The sequence below is a fragment of the Apaloderma vittatum genome, unplaced genomic scaffold, assembly GCF_000703405.1.
Source record: "Apaloderma vittatum isolate BGI_N311 unplaced genomic scaffold, ASM70340v1 scaffold5196, whole genome shotgun sequence".
Lineage (NCBI taxonomy): Eukaryota > Metazoa > Chordata > Aves > Trogoniformes > Trogonidae > Apaloderma > Apaloderma vittatum.
In genome coordinates, this window is record NW_009721095.1 from 27,859 (window position 1) to 44,052 (window position 16,194).

General features: G+C 44.1%; 1 protein-coding gene across 1 annotated transcript in view; it reads left to right on the plus strand.

The window, feature by feature from the left end:
* Positions 1-9,114, plus strand: part of BCL2L13 (BCL2-like 13 (apoptosis facilitator)) — a 32,539-nt gene extending 23,425 nt beyond the window's left edge. The window contains exon 6 of the mRNA XM_009871230.1: positions 8,040-9,114. Within this exon, the coding sequence (XP_009869532.1) occupies positions 8,040-8,852 (813 nt within the window). The 3' untranslated portion in view covers positions 8,853-9,114. The remainder of the gene's footprint in view (positions 1-8,039) is intronic.
* The last annotated feature ends 7,080 nt before the right edge of the window (positions 9,115-16,194 follow it).

The window sequence follows — 16,194 nt, forward strand, 5'->3', positions numbered from 1 at the left end:
AGTAAAAGTAAATTTGCTAGAAATATACATGGTGTTTACAGTTCCGTATCTCAGGCTTAGAAAAGCTGTTCTCAGTTTCCAGTGTTTTGTCTTGGCTTTTTTGCCAGTTTTGATGTTTTCTTTGCTGCTAAGATTCAATAGTCTACATATTAGAGTCTGTTAACATGAGGAGAAAAAGAGTAAGGAGACACTTCTCGTCCTAGTGAAGCGCGGCAGTCAGTTTGCACTACTGGAGATGAAAATCTGCAGCAGCAGTCCAGGTGTCTGGCTTGACAATGACAATGCAGAAATAGAGACGTGCTCCACTGGAGGAGAGAGAAGTAAGTTTAATACGGTAGAGATGCGAGAAGGGGCAATCTAATTAGAGAAGTCCTTGACAGGAGTTTTCCTTTCAAAATAGTTATACTTTATGCTTCTGTCGTCGAACACTGCAGTGAAATGTCCACTTTTATTTGTATTAACTTCTTTGGTACAGTAACATATTTTTTATTTTTTGTGGCTGAAGGAGAAGGAACTTTAATGGTCAAGCAGCAACTAAATCTCCCTTCTTTTTTCTCTTGCAACAACTTCAAATCTGTCTGAAGAAGTGGTCTCTAAATAACTGAATTTACTTCAGTTTAAACCAATAAGACTGAAACCTTAAGGGGCGTTGGCTTTGGCACTGACTCTCTGCAGGTAGTGGATGCTATGTTGGAGAGCAAGGGAAGGAATAGGATTATTTCTGCAGACTATTCTAGTCAAAGCATTCCTTGAAGGGATGAGAACGGTGGCTGCAATATGTATCAGTGTACTTTGATTTGGTTCACACGACCTTTTTTCCTTTTTTTTCTCTTTTCCTTAATAAAAAGTACAGTCCTATTTGTGGATTCCACTCTGTTTTTCTTGGCTCCACGTATCTTGATAGTTTCACAAAAATCAATACTACAGTGAATGCCTGAGGGCTTTTAGTTACTTATTTTTTTAATTTATTTTAAATGTATTTTTATAGATCCATCTGTTGTCAGCTGCCCCTTTTATAATCCATTTCTCTGAAGGATTAGCAGGGTAACGCTGTCAGGATTGACTTCAGCGAAGGTCTGGAGAGACATGGCATAGCAGGGCTGCAGCCGGAGGAACCGCAGCCCGGTCCATGCGGGTGGGAGTGAAGCTGCCCCGACCCCAGCAGGCGACACTTCACCAACACCACAGTTCCTCTATTATATCTGGAAATCATTCCCAACTCTGGGGAAGTTTGTTATTGTGAGAAGTTTGCTTATTTCCCCAGAGGGAGATCTCTTGGGATCCCTGGACACAAGGCCAGTTCATCACTGCTTGCTGTTTGTATTTTCAGACTTTAGATTTTAAGCACAAATGCAGTTGATGGGTTCCTAGTACTTATATTGTTGCTGTGACACTGCCCGTGCAAGGAAAGTGATGACTCAGCCTCCTTTCTCTCTGTAGTAAGTTATGTCACAAGATAAAGTCAGTGTTCTTGCCTAAGAAGCCACCTAGCTGTGTTGAGTGTTTTGAATTTTTTATCACGCTAAAGATTGCTCTCTGGGAACATTCACATTCTGCCAGCATTTCCTCCTGTACCTCAAGCCATTCTTTTCCTTGGGAATTTTATGTGTGCCTATTTAATTTCAGGGGGGGAGGAAAAAGATTCAGGGAACCAGATTTCTTTTTTTTTTCCCCGCAAGGTGTCACTCCTCTGACCCGTATGCAGAATTTTTGCTTCTACTGGACAAAATCAAGATCTGGGGTGTATGGGTGGCTTGCTGGGCTATATAGATTTTCTGGGGGCTTTTTAGCATCTCCGGACATGAGTTTTATCTGAGTTGCCTATCCAGGTCATTCCTTTCACAGACAGACTTAACTTGCCTGTTTATACTTCTCTGAGAATTGAACCAGAGAGACCAGCTGAGCTTTTCAGAACACGAAAAACAAACCAAAACCAAACACACCAAACTGTGTGTATTCTTCTAGAACATACGCAGTGTCCACAGCAATCAGACATAGTCTGTTTTCATCGGTCTGATCTTCTGAGCTTCCAGGGCAGGGCTTTCAAAGTCTTCTTTAAGATGCAGTAAATGCTCTGTTGCACACTTCACTGGTGATCTCTTTCTCTTCGTTTTCTGAAAACATCTCCGTTACAAATTGAGTGTGTACTACTATCCCTACTATTTTTATGGAGAAAAAAGTTACGTCTGTCTTCGAGACACACAGAATTTTGATTTGAGTGTCTATTTCCACCAGGAGCAGCTTTACATAAATCGGCCTGAAATTATTCTCATAAATTCCGATGGTCTTTTTCTTAAGTGTAGTTGAAGTTTTTGCTGTTTAGCAAAAATAACTGCTATAGTTAGTAAGTCAGCTTGTTTGTACATAGTTAATAACAGACCTATTAGAAAACTATGGAGAATAGTATAGTCATCATGATGGTCAGTTTCTGAGTCTTTTTTGTTATGTTTGCCATCTTTAAATCATAATTGAAACTTGACAGGTGTTTTTAAGTAAGAATTTCATACTATATGTTATAGGTAGGGTTCTAAATTCACTGAGAGTGATTTTCAGCAAAGCTCAGATTACTGACACAGGCAGGACTACAGCTGAACCCAAACCAATGGGTTTTGCATATTGGAAGATCTTTCAGGTATTTGCTTCATTATTTTGTTGCCAGTTTTCTAGTGTAGCTCACCCTGCAATATAATAGCTATCACCTATCCTGAGAGCTTGTCTAGCACATTCATTAGAAGTACTTGCTGTCACTCGTAGAAGAAAATTTCTACAAGTCAGAACATGTTAGTTGAGGACAATGATTGACTTCTGGAGCCCCTTTTTTAGATCTGCAAATGCCACCTCGAATTAAATTGATTAAATTAAATTGATTTTCTCCTTAAGACTGCCTCATGTGCTGTGGACCATCATTGTCTTCTAGCCTGGGAGGGAACTACCCAGTTCTCTTTCTCAATAGTAACTTGTGCCAGCTCTTCCCTCAAGTGGCAGCAGTTGGGATCAGGGGTGGCAGTAGGGTGCTGTGTTACTCTTGTTTGTCTGGACATACATGACTTGGTGCTGTAATATGCTGGATGAGGAAAGTCACTCCAAGTTTGCTAGTCTCCTGTCCCGGATTTGAAAAAGAGGAACTCTGTTTTTTCAGGTCTGGAGCAGTAGACGATTTGTTTACAATAAACAGAGCAGATAAAGCAACGCTTACACACCTTATTTACACTTAAATCTAAAGAGTAGGGTTTATGTAAGGTCTTGGGTTATTAAAAACACTTCCACATGTTCCATCCTGTCCTGAATTAATCTGTCAGTGGGAGCTTTGCTTCTGGGTCACATCTGTAGATGAATCAAGAGAATTGTCCTAAATATCATTCAGATTTTATTGCAGCTGCTTTAAAAGAAAAAAAAAACACACAAACTTCAGCCAAATCAACTCAAAATCCTAGCTTTATCCTCTTGACTTTCTGAATTAACTCTTAATTCAGCTCGAGAAATACTATTCATGTAACCTAAGTAATGCCTATTACTGTCTGATTTTTCAGTTAAAACTTCATAAGCTTTTGATGACAAAATAGTGAAATTATGTGTTGACACTCAGTGTGTTAGCTTTCCTGCAGGTTTCCCATCCTTGGGCAATATGTCTCTTCAAGCTTGGAGAGTTGTCCCTGAGGCACTGACACGGAAGTTAAATTGTCTGTAAAGACAAAAAGGAGTCAGACAGGCTTTTTAAGGCTCTCATTTACAGGGAGCCAGCAACTGATAACTCTTTTGAGGTCAGTGCAGTCTGCATTGGAAAAGGAACAATGAAATACTTGAGCCTCATCTCTCACTTCTCCTGAAGGCAGGAATGGTGCATATTGTTGGTACATATATTAATGAAGTATTTTAAATGTTGAGGATTGCCCCTGTTCCCTGTGTTACCATCTCTTCATTTCCTTACCCTTTCCAAAGCAGTTTATTCTCCACATTGCCCTCAGCATATGCCCAGATCTTACCTGTATTTTGTGAGAAGCGTGTCTCCAGTGAAAGTACTCCAGCAAAGCACATGGCCTTTAAAAAATGCCCTGATATACAGGAATAACTAGAATATCTAATGCTTTATCCTTGTATGTTAGTGTTGCCTTCCCATCTAATCATTAACCTGCTGAGGATCTAGTGTTAATCAGCCTCAGGGCAGCTGCTGGTCCACATAGTAGCTGTGGTGGTACTTTGTGTATATTACTTGTTCATTTTTTTCATGGTCAAGTCATCTGTTGGTTCCCTCTGAAGAGCAGTTTTGATTTTCCTCATGAGAGGAAAGGGAAAGGTTAAGAATGGTGGTTCAGGAATAGAGCAGCAGCAGAGGCCGGAGGAATATGTGCTGAGGAGTATCAGAACAGCTTAATTTTCCCCGCAGTCTCTCTACCCAATTGTCCCCGTTGACTCAGGTGCCTCCCTCCTCTCTGCTGTGGGCCACTCGGTCACTGCTCAGAGGCTCTTGGCTTTCGCCGCGGTGCAGTACACAACTTCAGGGGAGTTTAGGCCATCTGAATATGGCCCTAGTTGGTGCTTTTTTTTTTAGCTTATTATTGAAAAGAAGCTTGCTACAATCACCCTTAGAAACATAATATGAAAAATTTTTTACATACTTTGTGTTCAACCAGTCAAAACAACATGCATCCACTTCCAGTGGTATGTTAAGAGAAGAGTTGTTATCAGTCATATATGCCCGTTCTTTTTGCTAGTGTCAGATTACAGATGTAGTCTGGTTTGTTGTGTTGTGCTACAGATGGAAAATAAATTGATTCTGATTTGCAGAAGAGTAGAGCTGAGCAAGAGGATAGTATAGAGGTTCATGAGATTGCAGGTTTTACCTGCAATATACCTCTAGTTGTTTTGTTGTTTAATTGCCCTTGTTTTGAGTCTGTAAAAATTAGCTATGATTGTAGGTGCCTGCTAGTAGCTTACATTACAAGGAGAGTTTTTCCTGCCTTATCAACATCCAGAGGAAATCCTGATGATCGAAGAAGTGAATGTACAACCCCAGGATGTCTGGGCAGCGGGCTGCCTCTCCATCCTCTGCGCAGGGTGGTGGAAGCTGTGACCGCGGTGACTGACTCCCTCCTGGGCTGCTCTTGAATCTCTGCTGGAACAGGGCAGCTCGGCCCTCACCTCGAGTCCTGTCCTCACACAGTGCGCAGCAGCTCTGGCCCCCACTGCTTCCTCTTTGGTCTCTGTGGATGTGGTAACCTCTGCCTTTACTAAAGTTTTTTTACGTTTCTTTTCCATTACCTGTACTTCACAGCACTGGTTGCTTCCTTCTAGGTCGTAGAGCTCCATTTCATTTTAATGGCCTGAGCTGCATTTTGAAGGAAATTTAGTTCTTGCTAGTGAAGCGTGACTCTCAAGAGGGTACCGGAGTCTTGAGTTGTCAGTCACTGCTTACAGAGCAGAACTTGCCTTGGGGTTTATTGGCGTGTTTGTGGTGTGTGAACATTTTCACAAATGTAATGCTTTATTAATTTTTATTTCATTCTGAATTGAGACTTCATGGTGAGCTTTAAGTAGTTAGTGAACAGTTTGTTTGCTTTTAAGCCTTCCTCTGGGGAACTCTGTGCACCATTTTTCATTAGAGTTTCTGAACATGTTAGTGAGCTGGATGATGTTAGGGGGCCGGTTAGCTCAGTGGTTTGAGCACGGTGCTGGCAACAAGGACCAACACTGAGGCCGCGGGTTCGATTCTCGCTTGGTCCCCATGTGTTGCCTGGTCTAGTCAAGAGGTGGCGTCCCTGCCCAAGACAGGGAGATTGGACTAGATGATCTCTAAGGTCCCTTCCAGCCTAGGCCATTCTATGATTCTATGTTTCCTACATCCAAGCAATTTAAAGGCATTTATGAAGGAAAGTTCCTTTTGAAGTGTTCTGCAAGATTCCTTTGCTCATGCACAAATATATTCCAAGATTCCACAGGCTGAGAAGATGAGATTCACATCCCACCCCTGCCAAAGTAGTTTATGAAATTCTTAGATTCTCAGTGCTGTCCTGTACTAGAGCCTCCACTATTGTACAGAAGCCTCCAGGAATGGGTCCAGCAAGTTTTGCAAAATGGCACTTAGGCTCCACTGATCCCTTTACACAAAGTTTATTGACATGGGAATAGTTTCCACCATGAAAGACTGAAGTGTTACTGCTGAAACTCTCTCAAGTCCCGGTTCAGTGCTTTCACCAGGGGCCTGCTCTTGCTTCATTTGCTGTCACTGCAGCTGCTGGTGACCAGCAGCATTTGTGCCTGCCATCTTGCCTTTGGGGTTTTTTTGGTGGATTTTTTTGTATGTAGATCCTTCCCCATCTAGAAAGTGAGGAGTTGTGGTGTGTCTGGTGTCTCCGTACACCCGTGTCTGTGGAGAGTCCGGGCGTCTCGTGCTTCACTGAGAGAAAAGCACACTGCTGCTGGCCCGGGGCTGTGAGCTCTGCGAGTGTGCATACACCGAGGTATAAACCCTTGGCTTGTAGGCCCTGAAGTCCTTGGGAATTCTGAGGGAGGAAATAAATGGTAATTTGGAGTTACCAAAGCTGAAATGTGTTTTCCTGCTGTTCTATAAGTAGGTCACTGGTATCGATTTGGCTCTTTTGGAGTCAGTGTTAAGCAGGTGCAGCTGCTGGCCTGGTTCCACCCAGTTGTGCTTGAGCATTTCAGTGGGTCAAACTGGATTAAAAATAGCTGGGCAAAATAAAGAATGTGTTTGGTTTTAACTTGGATCAGTTCCTGACGCAGACCACTGCATGAATCCCTAAAAAGCTGTGAAACAACCCAGGAGATGTCTTGGAATGGAAAGTCATTGATAGGAGTCTGAAGCAGAACCAAACTCCAAATTCTCAAGTGTCAGAAACGGTTTAAAAAGGTGGGGACAACTGCTTGGAGTACTTTAGGAGAACTGCTTGCAGAAGGGAGCAGGAAGAAAGATAACTAATTGATTTTTAAATTTTTTCAGTGTTATGATGGGACTGAACAGGAAAGCTTGGTAATTGAATGAGGAATTTGCAAGGGAAGTGCTCCCAGCACTTCTTAGGAGCAAGGGAGTAACTGAACCTTTGGTAACGGTTTCACAGATTTCTGTTACATCACATAGCAAACTTTGGTGTTTCTCTCTGCCTCTCTCTTGTTTTTACATTCTTGGTATCACACCCATCTTAGGTTCTTCTACACTTTTTTCCCCTCTTGTAATTTTCCCCTCAAAGGAAGTATCTTCTGTGTTACGTACTCAGCAGTCCATGTGTGACTGGATTCAACAGTGCTGGAAGGAAGGAATCAGTATTTTACACTGGCAATTTCTCTAAGTGGAGCCCACTCTCACATTTTTAGGATGTCTACAAATTTTTCCTAGCTAAATAAAAATAAACAAACCCTGTCAGCATCTTTGGATGTCTGTGCTTAGTTTTTTGTTTTAACTTGTGTAGCCAAAGTTACGACAACAATCTTGGGAAGTGAACTCAGTTAAGAATAGCTAAATTTGGTTTTAGTAAACTACTAGAATTACTGTAGTTTCCAGCTTGTTGATACAAAATAGAAATACAGGCTTCGGATAGCACTGAAAATGTGAGAGGATGTGGAAATGTAAGAGAAACAGCACTGATGAAAATGGACAAGCAATACAGAGCACTTGCACAAAATGGACAAGGGAGTGGTATTCAGCTGGGCTCGTGTACTTGTGTTTGTTTTCTTTTTCCTGGTTTTGTTTAGGTTTGGTGTCAGCCTTTGGTGTCTTGTTTTCTGGTTAATAATACTCATGTGATAAGTTTTGGTGATGGGTTCAGTGATGTGGTAACGTCAGGGAAAGGAGTGGCTCCTGGCAAAGCTCTTCTAAGCGGTTCCATTCCCTGGAAACGTGAGCTGGACCAGCTGGGTTTTGTAACCTCTTCTAAAATGTAGGTCAGACAACTGCTGCTCCTGCAGAGACCCTCTCGTCTTTCTTCCAGCCCCACTTAAGTTTCCAGGTGTCCTGTTCCTTCCTGTGCTGGGGAGATAATGCTGAAGCCATCGCTCACGTGTTGTGTCCTCCTTTTCGTTCATAGGGGACAGTCTTTACCTTGGAATCTGAAGAGGAGGAGTACCCCGGGCTCATTGCAGAGGACAGTAATGACATCTACATCCTGACCAGTGACAACTCGGGACAGGTGAGCCCCCCAGAGTCCCCCACGGTGACCACGTCGTGGCAGTCGGAGAGTCTGCCCGTCTCCCTGTCGGCGAGTCAGAGCTGGCATACAGAGAGCCTGCCAGTCTCCCTGGGACCAGAGTCCTGGCAGCAGGTGGCTATGGATCCTGAAGAAGTCAAAAGCCTGGACAGCAATGGAGGGGCTGAAGAAAGGAGCGAGAACAACTCTTCCAACTCTGATATTGTTCACGTGGAGAAGGAAGAGATACCGGAGGGGATCGAGGAAGCCGTGGTGTCAGCTGTCGCTGCAGAGACTATGCAGGCAGCATTTCCAGAGCCCCCTGCTTCTTTACAGGAAGTAAAACCTCAAGCTGAAATTGCTGCTGTTGAAAAAGCACATCCCTCCACACTTCTGCGTACAAAACAGGAGGAAAAGGGAAAAGGGGCCGAAGAGCTTGTTGAACCTGAAATCCCCATATTAAGTAAACCTGTCTCAAAGTTAGCCCCATCAGAAGAAAAGGCTGCACCAGAACCTGAGAAAATACTGCTTCCAGGGGAAAAAAAAGTGGGGAAGGAGGGTCATTTGGAAGGAGTAGAAGAGAAATCCTCCCCTGCAGAGGAGAAGCCTATCTTACTGCCAGAAGGGAAATCTATACTGCTGTACGGGGGGGCTGCTGCAGTAGCTATATTAGCTGTAGCAGTTGGAGTAGCGCTGGCGCTTAGAAAAAAGTAACAGAGCTCTCTTGAGGAGGAGGAGGGGGGAGAGAGAAGAGAGCACGATCCATTTTTTGTAGTTGTGTTACCTAAAGGTTGAGCTGCCTGCTGTTTAATTGGACATTTGAGAAACTTAATGGTGATGGGTTGAGGTTGTTCAGTAAAGCCTCCAGCTATGGACAATCATGTTTTTAGTAGAATTGGGGCGGGGACTGGTTTTTCGTGATTAACGTTACAGGGGTATTTTTAAAAAAAATAAATAAAAAAAATCTGCAAATTTGAGAACTTAAGTGCAGGTGCTGAAGAAAGGGGTGCTCATACGCTAGGAACTGGAACAGTGAATCCCCAGGGGAGGGGGAGAGCCAGCTGCTGCCAACCCCTGGAGTTTTTTGGCTTCTCAGGCTGACCGCTATCGCAGCTGTGCTGTCTTGTCACTTCCCAGCGCGCCCCTGAGCCCTCCCTAAGAAGCATTAGCCAACCCGAGTCCTGTAGTGAGAGGCTGGTCTCCCTTTTGTCCCAGCTCCCTCTCAGGTACAGCACTGCTCCTCATAACCTTGCAGGTTCCTCCTAAGCCCCAGTGGGAGAGTGCTTATTCTTACCTCTTTGCTCACACCGGTTTTGGCCCCTAACATTTACTGGAGCCCCATCCTGTAAAGATGCTGCCTCTCTATAGCTGTATTATCTCTGAGCATCCTGGTATTTCTGGGGAAGAGGGACAGGATGGCACTTCGGGAGCGACGCTGCTCTTTGCTGGTTTGAGAATCCATTTGCTCTGCTCCCACCCAGCAACTTTACTGCCACCCTCGAGCTACCAGAGGTGCAAAATTATTCATGCTGGACACGGTGCTGTTCTGATCCGTACTCTGATACTGGGGTACACACAGGAAAGAGATCAGAAAAGTCTGTGGAAGAGAGGCCAGTGCCTCCCGTGCGATTCAAAGGGTAAATGCTATGCTGTCCTGTATCCTGCTGCAGTCTGTCTTGTCTTTCCCAGGTGAAGCACAGAGTGTATTTAGTTCTAACCTGGTCTTGGCTGTGACAGAATCCCAGATACATAAAGCAATGGATTCAGTAATTGAGCAAAACAGCATTAAACATCTCCTCTATCTGCCTGTTCCTGACCTGAACCCCGAGTGCTGTTCAGTGCAATTTTTTTTGCAGCTCTGAGTCTGTAATTAGCTAAACTTACAGGTTCACAAGTGATAAGACAGTTACTTTGGCAAAGAATAAATCCCTCTTCCTGCAGGCACAACACTTCAGATGTGTACTGAGAGAAGCCTTTTAAGCATTGCCATATGCGTTAGTTACGACATTGGATCCAACTGCAAGTATTCCTCTTTCAGTGCGTGTTTGTCTGTCCTTGTCCGTACGGTGGCTTTGTGGGCAAGACAAGACCTTAGGCTTTCCAGGGAAAACTACTGAAGCATGTCTAAGGGTTTGTGCTGGCACTGTGACTTAGGCCAGACAGAGGTAGATGAAAGGGAACTTGGGATAATATAAAAATCGAAATGTGAGCTTACAGGAAGTTTACTCTTCACAAAGCACAAAGGCAAGGTACTATATTTCTAAATAATGTTATCTAGAGTACGTCTCCTGATGAGCCTGTTTTCTTAAGTGATCTGAGAATTAAAAGATTTTGGTACATTCTGTATTTTAGGATATTCTTGCTACAGTTTCCTGTCCCACCTGTGTCCCAGGATGCAGGGAAGTCAGTCAGAACATGGCACATTCTGAGGATTATTGTTTTTGATTAAGCTTGTATGAGAGTAGATTTTCTAGAAAACTTCATGGATTTTTGAACTGTGTGCGTGAAGTTGAATATTACGAGGAAGGATTGTCGTGTATGTACTGCTGCTGTGGACCGAACTCAGGAGCTCTGGAGTTCTGAACTTCACTGTAGATCATTGATTCTTCTTCTTCCATATACAAAAGGTAGCAGGTTGGCCTTAACAGAAATAGAAACCCTTTACCATGTTGCAGAAAGGAAATGACATTTTTTGGTTTCTATTTATTTCCTGGTACCCTGATTGCTGTGCTGGGTGCCCAGAATGGATCACTGGGACCTTCTCACACCATGGACTCTCCCGTGTCTGCCTTCCCACCACCATCATTCCCTTGGCCCTCCATGGGAGCTTCCCTTGTGTGGAGAGGAGAGGTGTCTTTTACACTCCTTTTGTCACCTATATGCACAAATGTTTACAGCTTTGCTTTGTTTCACCTGTTGCGACAGTGTTTATCATCAGTCTGCGAGGGTGCCCGGTTGTTGCTGTGGGTCAAGGGTGGCTTTACTGCCCGGTATGTCGGGGCAGGCCTGCCCCTCTCCCGCTGCTCTGCTGATTGTTTCAGTTCCTCTCCCAGGCATATTCTCTGTGAGAGAAGGGCAGTTCTTGCCTGACCTGCGTCCTCTTCTTACTGAAAACGAGGCACCTGCATTTGGGACATGCCCCATCTGTAGCCATGCCATAGGTTACACAGCAGCACCCACATGCACTCTGAAGCAGGGATGGATTTTTGTGGACACTGGAGGCGGGGCCGGTGTTATTTTGGGTGTTCTCTGCACATGGTTGTTTCAGTAGTGGTGTGTGAGCTGGGTACAGGACAGATGAGAAGAATAAATCCACGCTGGCTAGGGAAGTAGTCCCTAACTTGTCGGCACAAGGAGCCCACTGTTGACCCAAAGTGGGGTTCTCACGTGACACTTAGAGACATGGTTTAGTGGTGGACTTGGCAGTGCTAGGTTAACGGTTGAACTCGATGCTCTCAACAGTCTTTTCCAACCTAAATGATTCTATGATTCTTCCACACAGCAGTGAGAAGGTGGCAGCACTAATAAGGGAACTAAATGACTTTGTTAGCATTTTTATGGTGGGGTGAAATCCTTGAGTATCTAGTGAGTTGCTGCATTTACTGGAGCATCAGCTGCAATGTGTGTTTTGGTTGGTTGGGCCTTCCTTTGTATTCTTCTCATTTTAGGCTCTTAGAGATTTGACAAGTCAGCAAGAATTTGTACCCTCTTCGCCCCCACCCCACTGACCATGACCTTTGCGTCTCATTCCTCTGGGAACACTCCGTTAGCTAACAAGGTCAGTTACGGACTTGAATTTGGAGTCCTGTGGTCAGAACTGGGACAGGCTCTGTGGGAGTCACCAGAGGGCAGGTCAGCTCAGGTGTCAGGCTGCTCTCTTGTAGGTGTGAACTAGAAAAGGGAAGGGTTCTCCTCCCCACCCCCTCATCTTCAAGTATGTTAAAGTAAGCCTAAACTGCAGGGTCTAATTACTCTGAAGTATGTGATGCAACCTCTCTTCAGCAGATCCCTTGCAGCTGGCAGAGGAAAGGCAGTAGCTATATATTACAAAAGGGCATATAGAATTACTCTCACTTGTGTTGCTTATCCCCTTCCCAAAAGTGCCTCAATATCTGTCCTCGAGTGGCCTGTACCTTAACAAAGTATCTACCTTAGACCCATTCTTTCTTCACTTTATCCTTGTCTGCAGCACACCCTAAAGCTGAGATGCTAAAACAGCAGAGGCCTGGATCTATGAAAAAAATAAAAGTGTTAAATACTGGGTAGCATGCTGAATAAGGAGCGGTCAGGGAAAGGACTTTAAAGCCGCCACTTAAATTTCAGTTGTGCTTAACTCTAAGCTGTACTTGGGTGTTGTGGCTGGGAGCTGGTCAAGGGCTTTCTTCAGCAAGTGTTCCGGGCACAGGCTGGGAGCAAAGACTGAAACCCCAAATGACAGACACAGAGCTGTGCAGGAACCTGGTGGCCCCTGGCCTCCTGAGGCCCTTGTCAGAAGGTCCATGCTGTGGGGCTGTAGGCGGCAGAGCAGTGCCGAGCTGCTCAACTGGGGCAAAACAGGACCATTACTGGGCACACCTCGACACAGCTTGAAAAATTAAGGTGTCAGTTCCCATCAGGATAGATGGATGCTGAGTAGAGATTCTCAGGATAATAATTTGGCTGCTGCAAAATACTGACATTAACCTAGCTTTTAAATATGAGATCCAGCCTGGTGAAAGAAGCTAGAGCCAAGAAAGCATCACTTCTGCAGCCTTCTGCCAGATGTGAGTCACCTGGCTGCCTGCTCCAGGTACTCACTGGTCCGAACAAAAGCTGCTCACACAGGCAGACAGACGATGCTGTGGATATGTTCTTGGTTTAGTATTGCACCTGGTTTTGGACATCAGTTTAACTTTTGTCTGGAGGTGAAGTGGCTGTCCTTGTGGTGTCTGCAGTTGGTCGTTTCTTTCCTAACCTGCCTTCTGGAGAAGAAAATGCTACTACAAGAAGCTGGTTTTGCTGTTTGTGAGGGCTTGATATTTTTTTTTTTTTCATCCTCATTGTGGGCTGCAGTCAGGCAGCTGCAGCTCAGGGGGCAAGGTGACCGCTGCAGTGCTGAGTGCTCTTGTATAGGGCAAGGGCTGTTGCCAGAATTTGGTTTCCTTCCTTTTGACATAGCTCTGGCAACAGCCAAGCTAACACTTTAGACTCTATTTTTAAACTACTCAATGCTTTCTAATGGTCACAAATGAAAAGTTTCATTAGTACTAAACAAGTGAGGTTCTCAAGTTTGGTCTCTTTCATTTTAATGAGCGTAGCAGACAAAAATAATCTGAGGTCATAAACCTTACCTACGTTTAATTTTGGCTACAGTGGTGTAGCAGTACTAGCAAAGCCCTAGTAAGATAGATCTTGCTATTCTGTCAAAAAAAATAAATAAATATAGAAGTGCTTCTGGCAGCATTTTCATTCGCTGAACCACAGCAAGCTCATGCTACAGAATCTGAGAGTGTAATTTCTTTTGCTGTGAAACATGGGGGTGGGAGAGTGGACAGAGCCCTGACTGCCATGCTTAGGTGGGGCCCAGGTGTTCTGTAGAATGTCTCAGTCCAGGCATGAACAGTATCAAAGGTCAACCGATTCGTGTCTACTCCAACAGGCGTAGACACATAGAACGGGAGCAGTGTCTACACCAGTTGGTTACACAACAAGAGAGAGTGTTTCCCAGCGAAACACAATATACACTGCGCCTACTTAAGGTGAAAGCTGTGTGTGACTTTGATATTTTCAATTTCAGCACCAGGAGGGTTACAAGAACAGTGTTGCTTTGACTTCACATATGTAGCTGTACTTCAAGGTGCAAGCTCTATATTAGCATCTTAAAAAAAAACAAAAAAAAAAAGGCAGGGGAGGCCCAGTTTATAAGATTTAAGCCACCTCTACTTCACTGTGGTAGGGCTTGCTCTCAGGCCTACCCAGAGCACAGCAATGGTACCTCGGCTGCTCAAGTGAACCCTCCCGACTCATGTATGTGGCTGGGGAATGAGAACGGCACCAGCCTGGAAGAGGTCAGCTGTAGTGTTACCAATACATCCAGGGGAACCACAACACAACCTCCTTAAGTCACTTCATCATTTACTACTTTTTTTTTTTTTTTCCTACTTAGAGCTGACCCTCTCTCAGTCTCTTAGGTAGGGTGACTTGCTTCCTCCGAGCTAGAGGTCTATGGTTATGCTGTAGAAGTGGGGGAGCTACCGTTAGCTTCCAGTGGAAGCTGCTTTTGATCTCCCTGCGGTATCTGCAGGGGAGGGAAGGAACACTTGATTTGGACAGAGCAAGCTGCAGAGGATGCATCTTACTGCTGTACCTGTTTGAGGGGGGGATCTGTCCTCATTTTTAACTCGCATTATCAGCTTTGATTCAAGTGTAAAGCTAAAACCCACTCAGACCAAAAGAATGCCACTTGATTTGTTAAGTAGCAGAGGCCAGTGGGACTGACTCTGAAGCGTGCACATTAGGGGATATCTTCTACTAGGCTTCTGCTGGGTGCAAGCAGGTAGTGACAGACTTGCAGGGATTTTGGATTCTCTTCTCAAGAGGCCTGCCTGGGGGAAGAGACCCTGACCGGTCCTCAAGTCACCCATTATCCAAGGAACTGGTCAGATTGTTCCTTTTAATATGCAGGTGCAGCCCTCTTGGGGAAAACTGTCTAAAGCTTCTTGTGCCATTTGGTTAATTAAAAGTGTTTCCACCTATAAAAGAAAGTTCTTTCCAGCTTCATTGTTCTGCATTCAGTTGAAGTGGAGGGGTATGTACATTTTTCCCTCCGCTAATGGGACACTGCTGTAAGACCATGCCCCCAGGTTGCACTTTAATAAATGGTACAGTTTTCAAAAACAATGTGTAGACTACGTCTGTGCTTTTTTTTCCCCTTCCCTGTTCTAGTGCAGGCACCAAAGGAAAAAAAAGTCTTTTTACTTATGCAAGATTCACTTATGCCAGGTCCAGTGTCTCTATTGCTGCCAGCTGCATAACCAGTGGTAGTATATTAGAGGAACACCACAAGTACTTGCACAAAAACAGTAAAAAAAAAAAAGGCAGATGGAAATTAATGTTAAGAGCTGCATTGCCTTGAGAACTGCCAACTTTATTTAAGTTAAAGAAACCCACAAAATATTTACATCTTTTCAAGTGTGAGGCAGTTGGATCACAGGTGGGGCCTTTGCCACCTTGTGTGTGATTACAGGTATGTATCAAAACACCAGTCTTAATTTGCTGAACCTGAGTGTATTACAGTTACATCTCGTAAGAGATGCCAGGTATTCTTCTTGATCCAAAGCCAATACTTTCTTTTTCTTTGTAGTAAGATATTCTAAAGGTAAAGACTTCTCAAGCATATCCAGGTTGCATTCCCTGAATGAGATCATGTATCCAACCCTGCTCTTTTCTGTACATTTGCTTGTTCAATTTTATTTTTCAAGCAAGCATGAGGTTATTGGCGATCGATACTGAAGCATCTTTACTTCAGCCTTCATTGGCCAAACACTTCTACATCCTGCTGCCATCTCCCCTCTACAATAGACCTGATTTTTAAAATTTTCTCCCTGGTCGTCTGTGCTGATAAACCACTCATTGTAGAGTCTGAGGTCTTCCTGAGGACAATTAACATTCAGCACAGCTGCAGCACCAGGAGCAGGGCTGGTAATAGAATAACTAAAGCAAAACACTAGAGCTGATTAGAAAAAAAAATTAAAAAAAATACACTGACAGTGTAGGCTCTGTGCTCACAGCATTTCCTCTGAGGGCCAGGGTCTGCACAAAGTCTGCTACTGTTACAAAATGAAAGAAATAGAACTATTCTAAAATGAGAGGGGTAAGCACTATTCTCTACAGGTACTGGCAGAGCTGGCACTACCATCATTGCTGTGCTAGTCTACAAAAGCCTGTCTATGAAGCTCTGCCATCCTTTTCACAGCTGTATCTCAGAAATTAAGAAGAGAATAAGTAATTCACATATATCAAGAACAGTAAAAAAAAGTCTTCAAGAATCCGTATCTTCAACAGAGGGCTGGAGAGC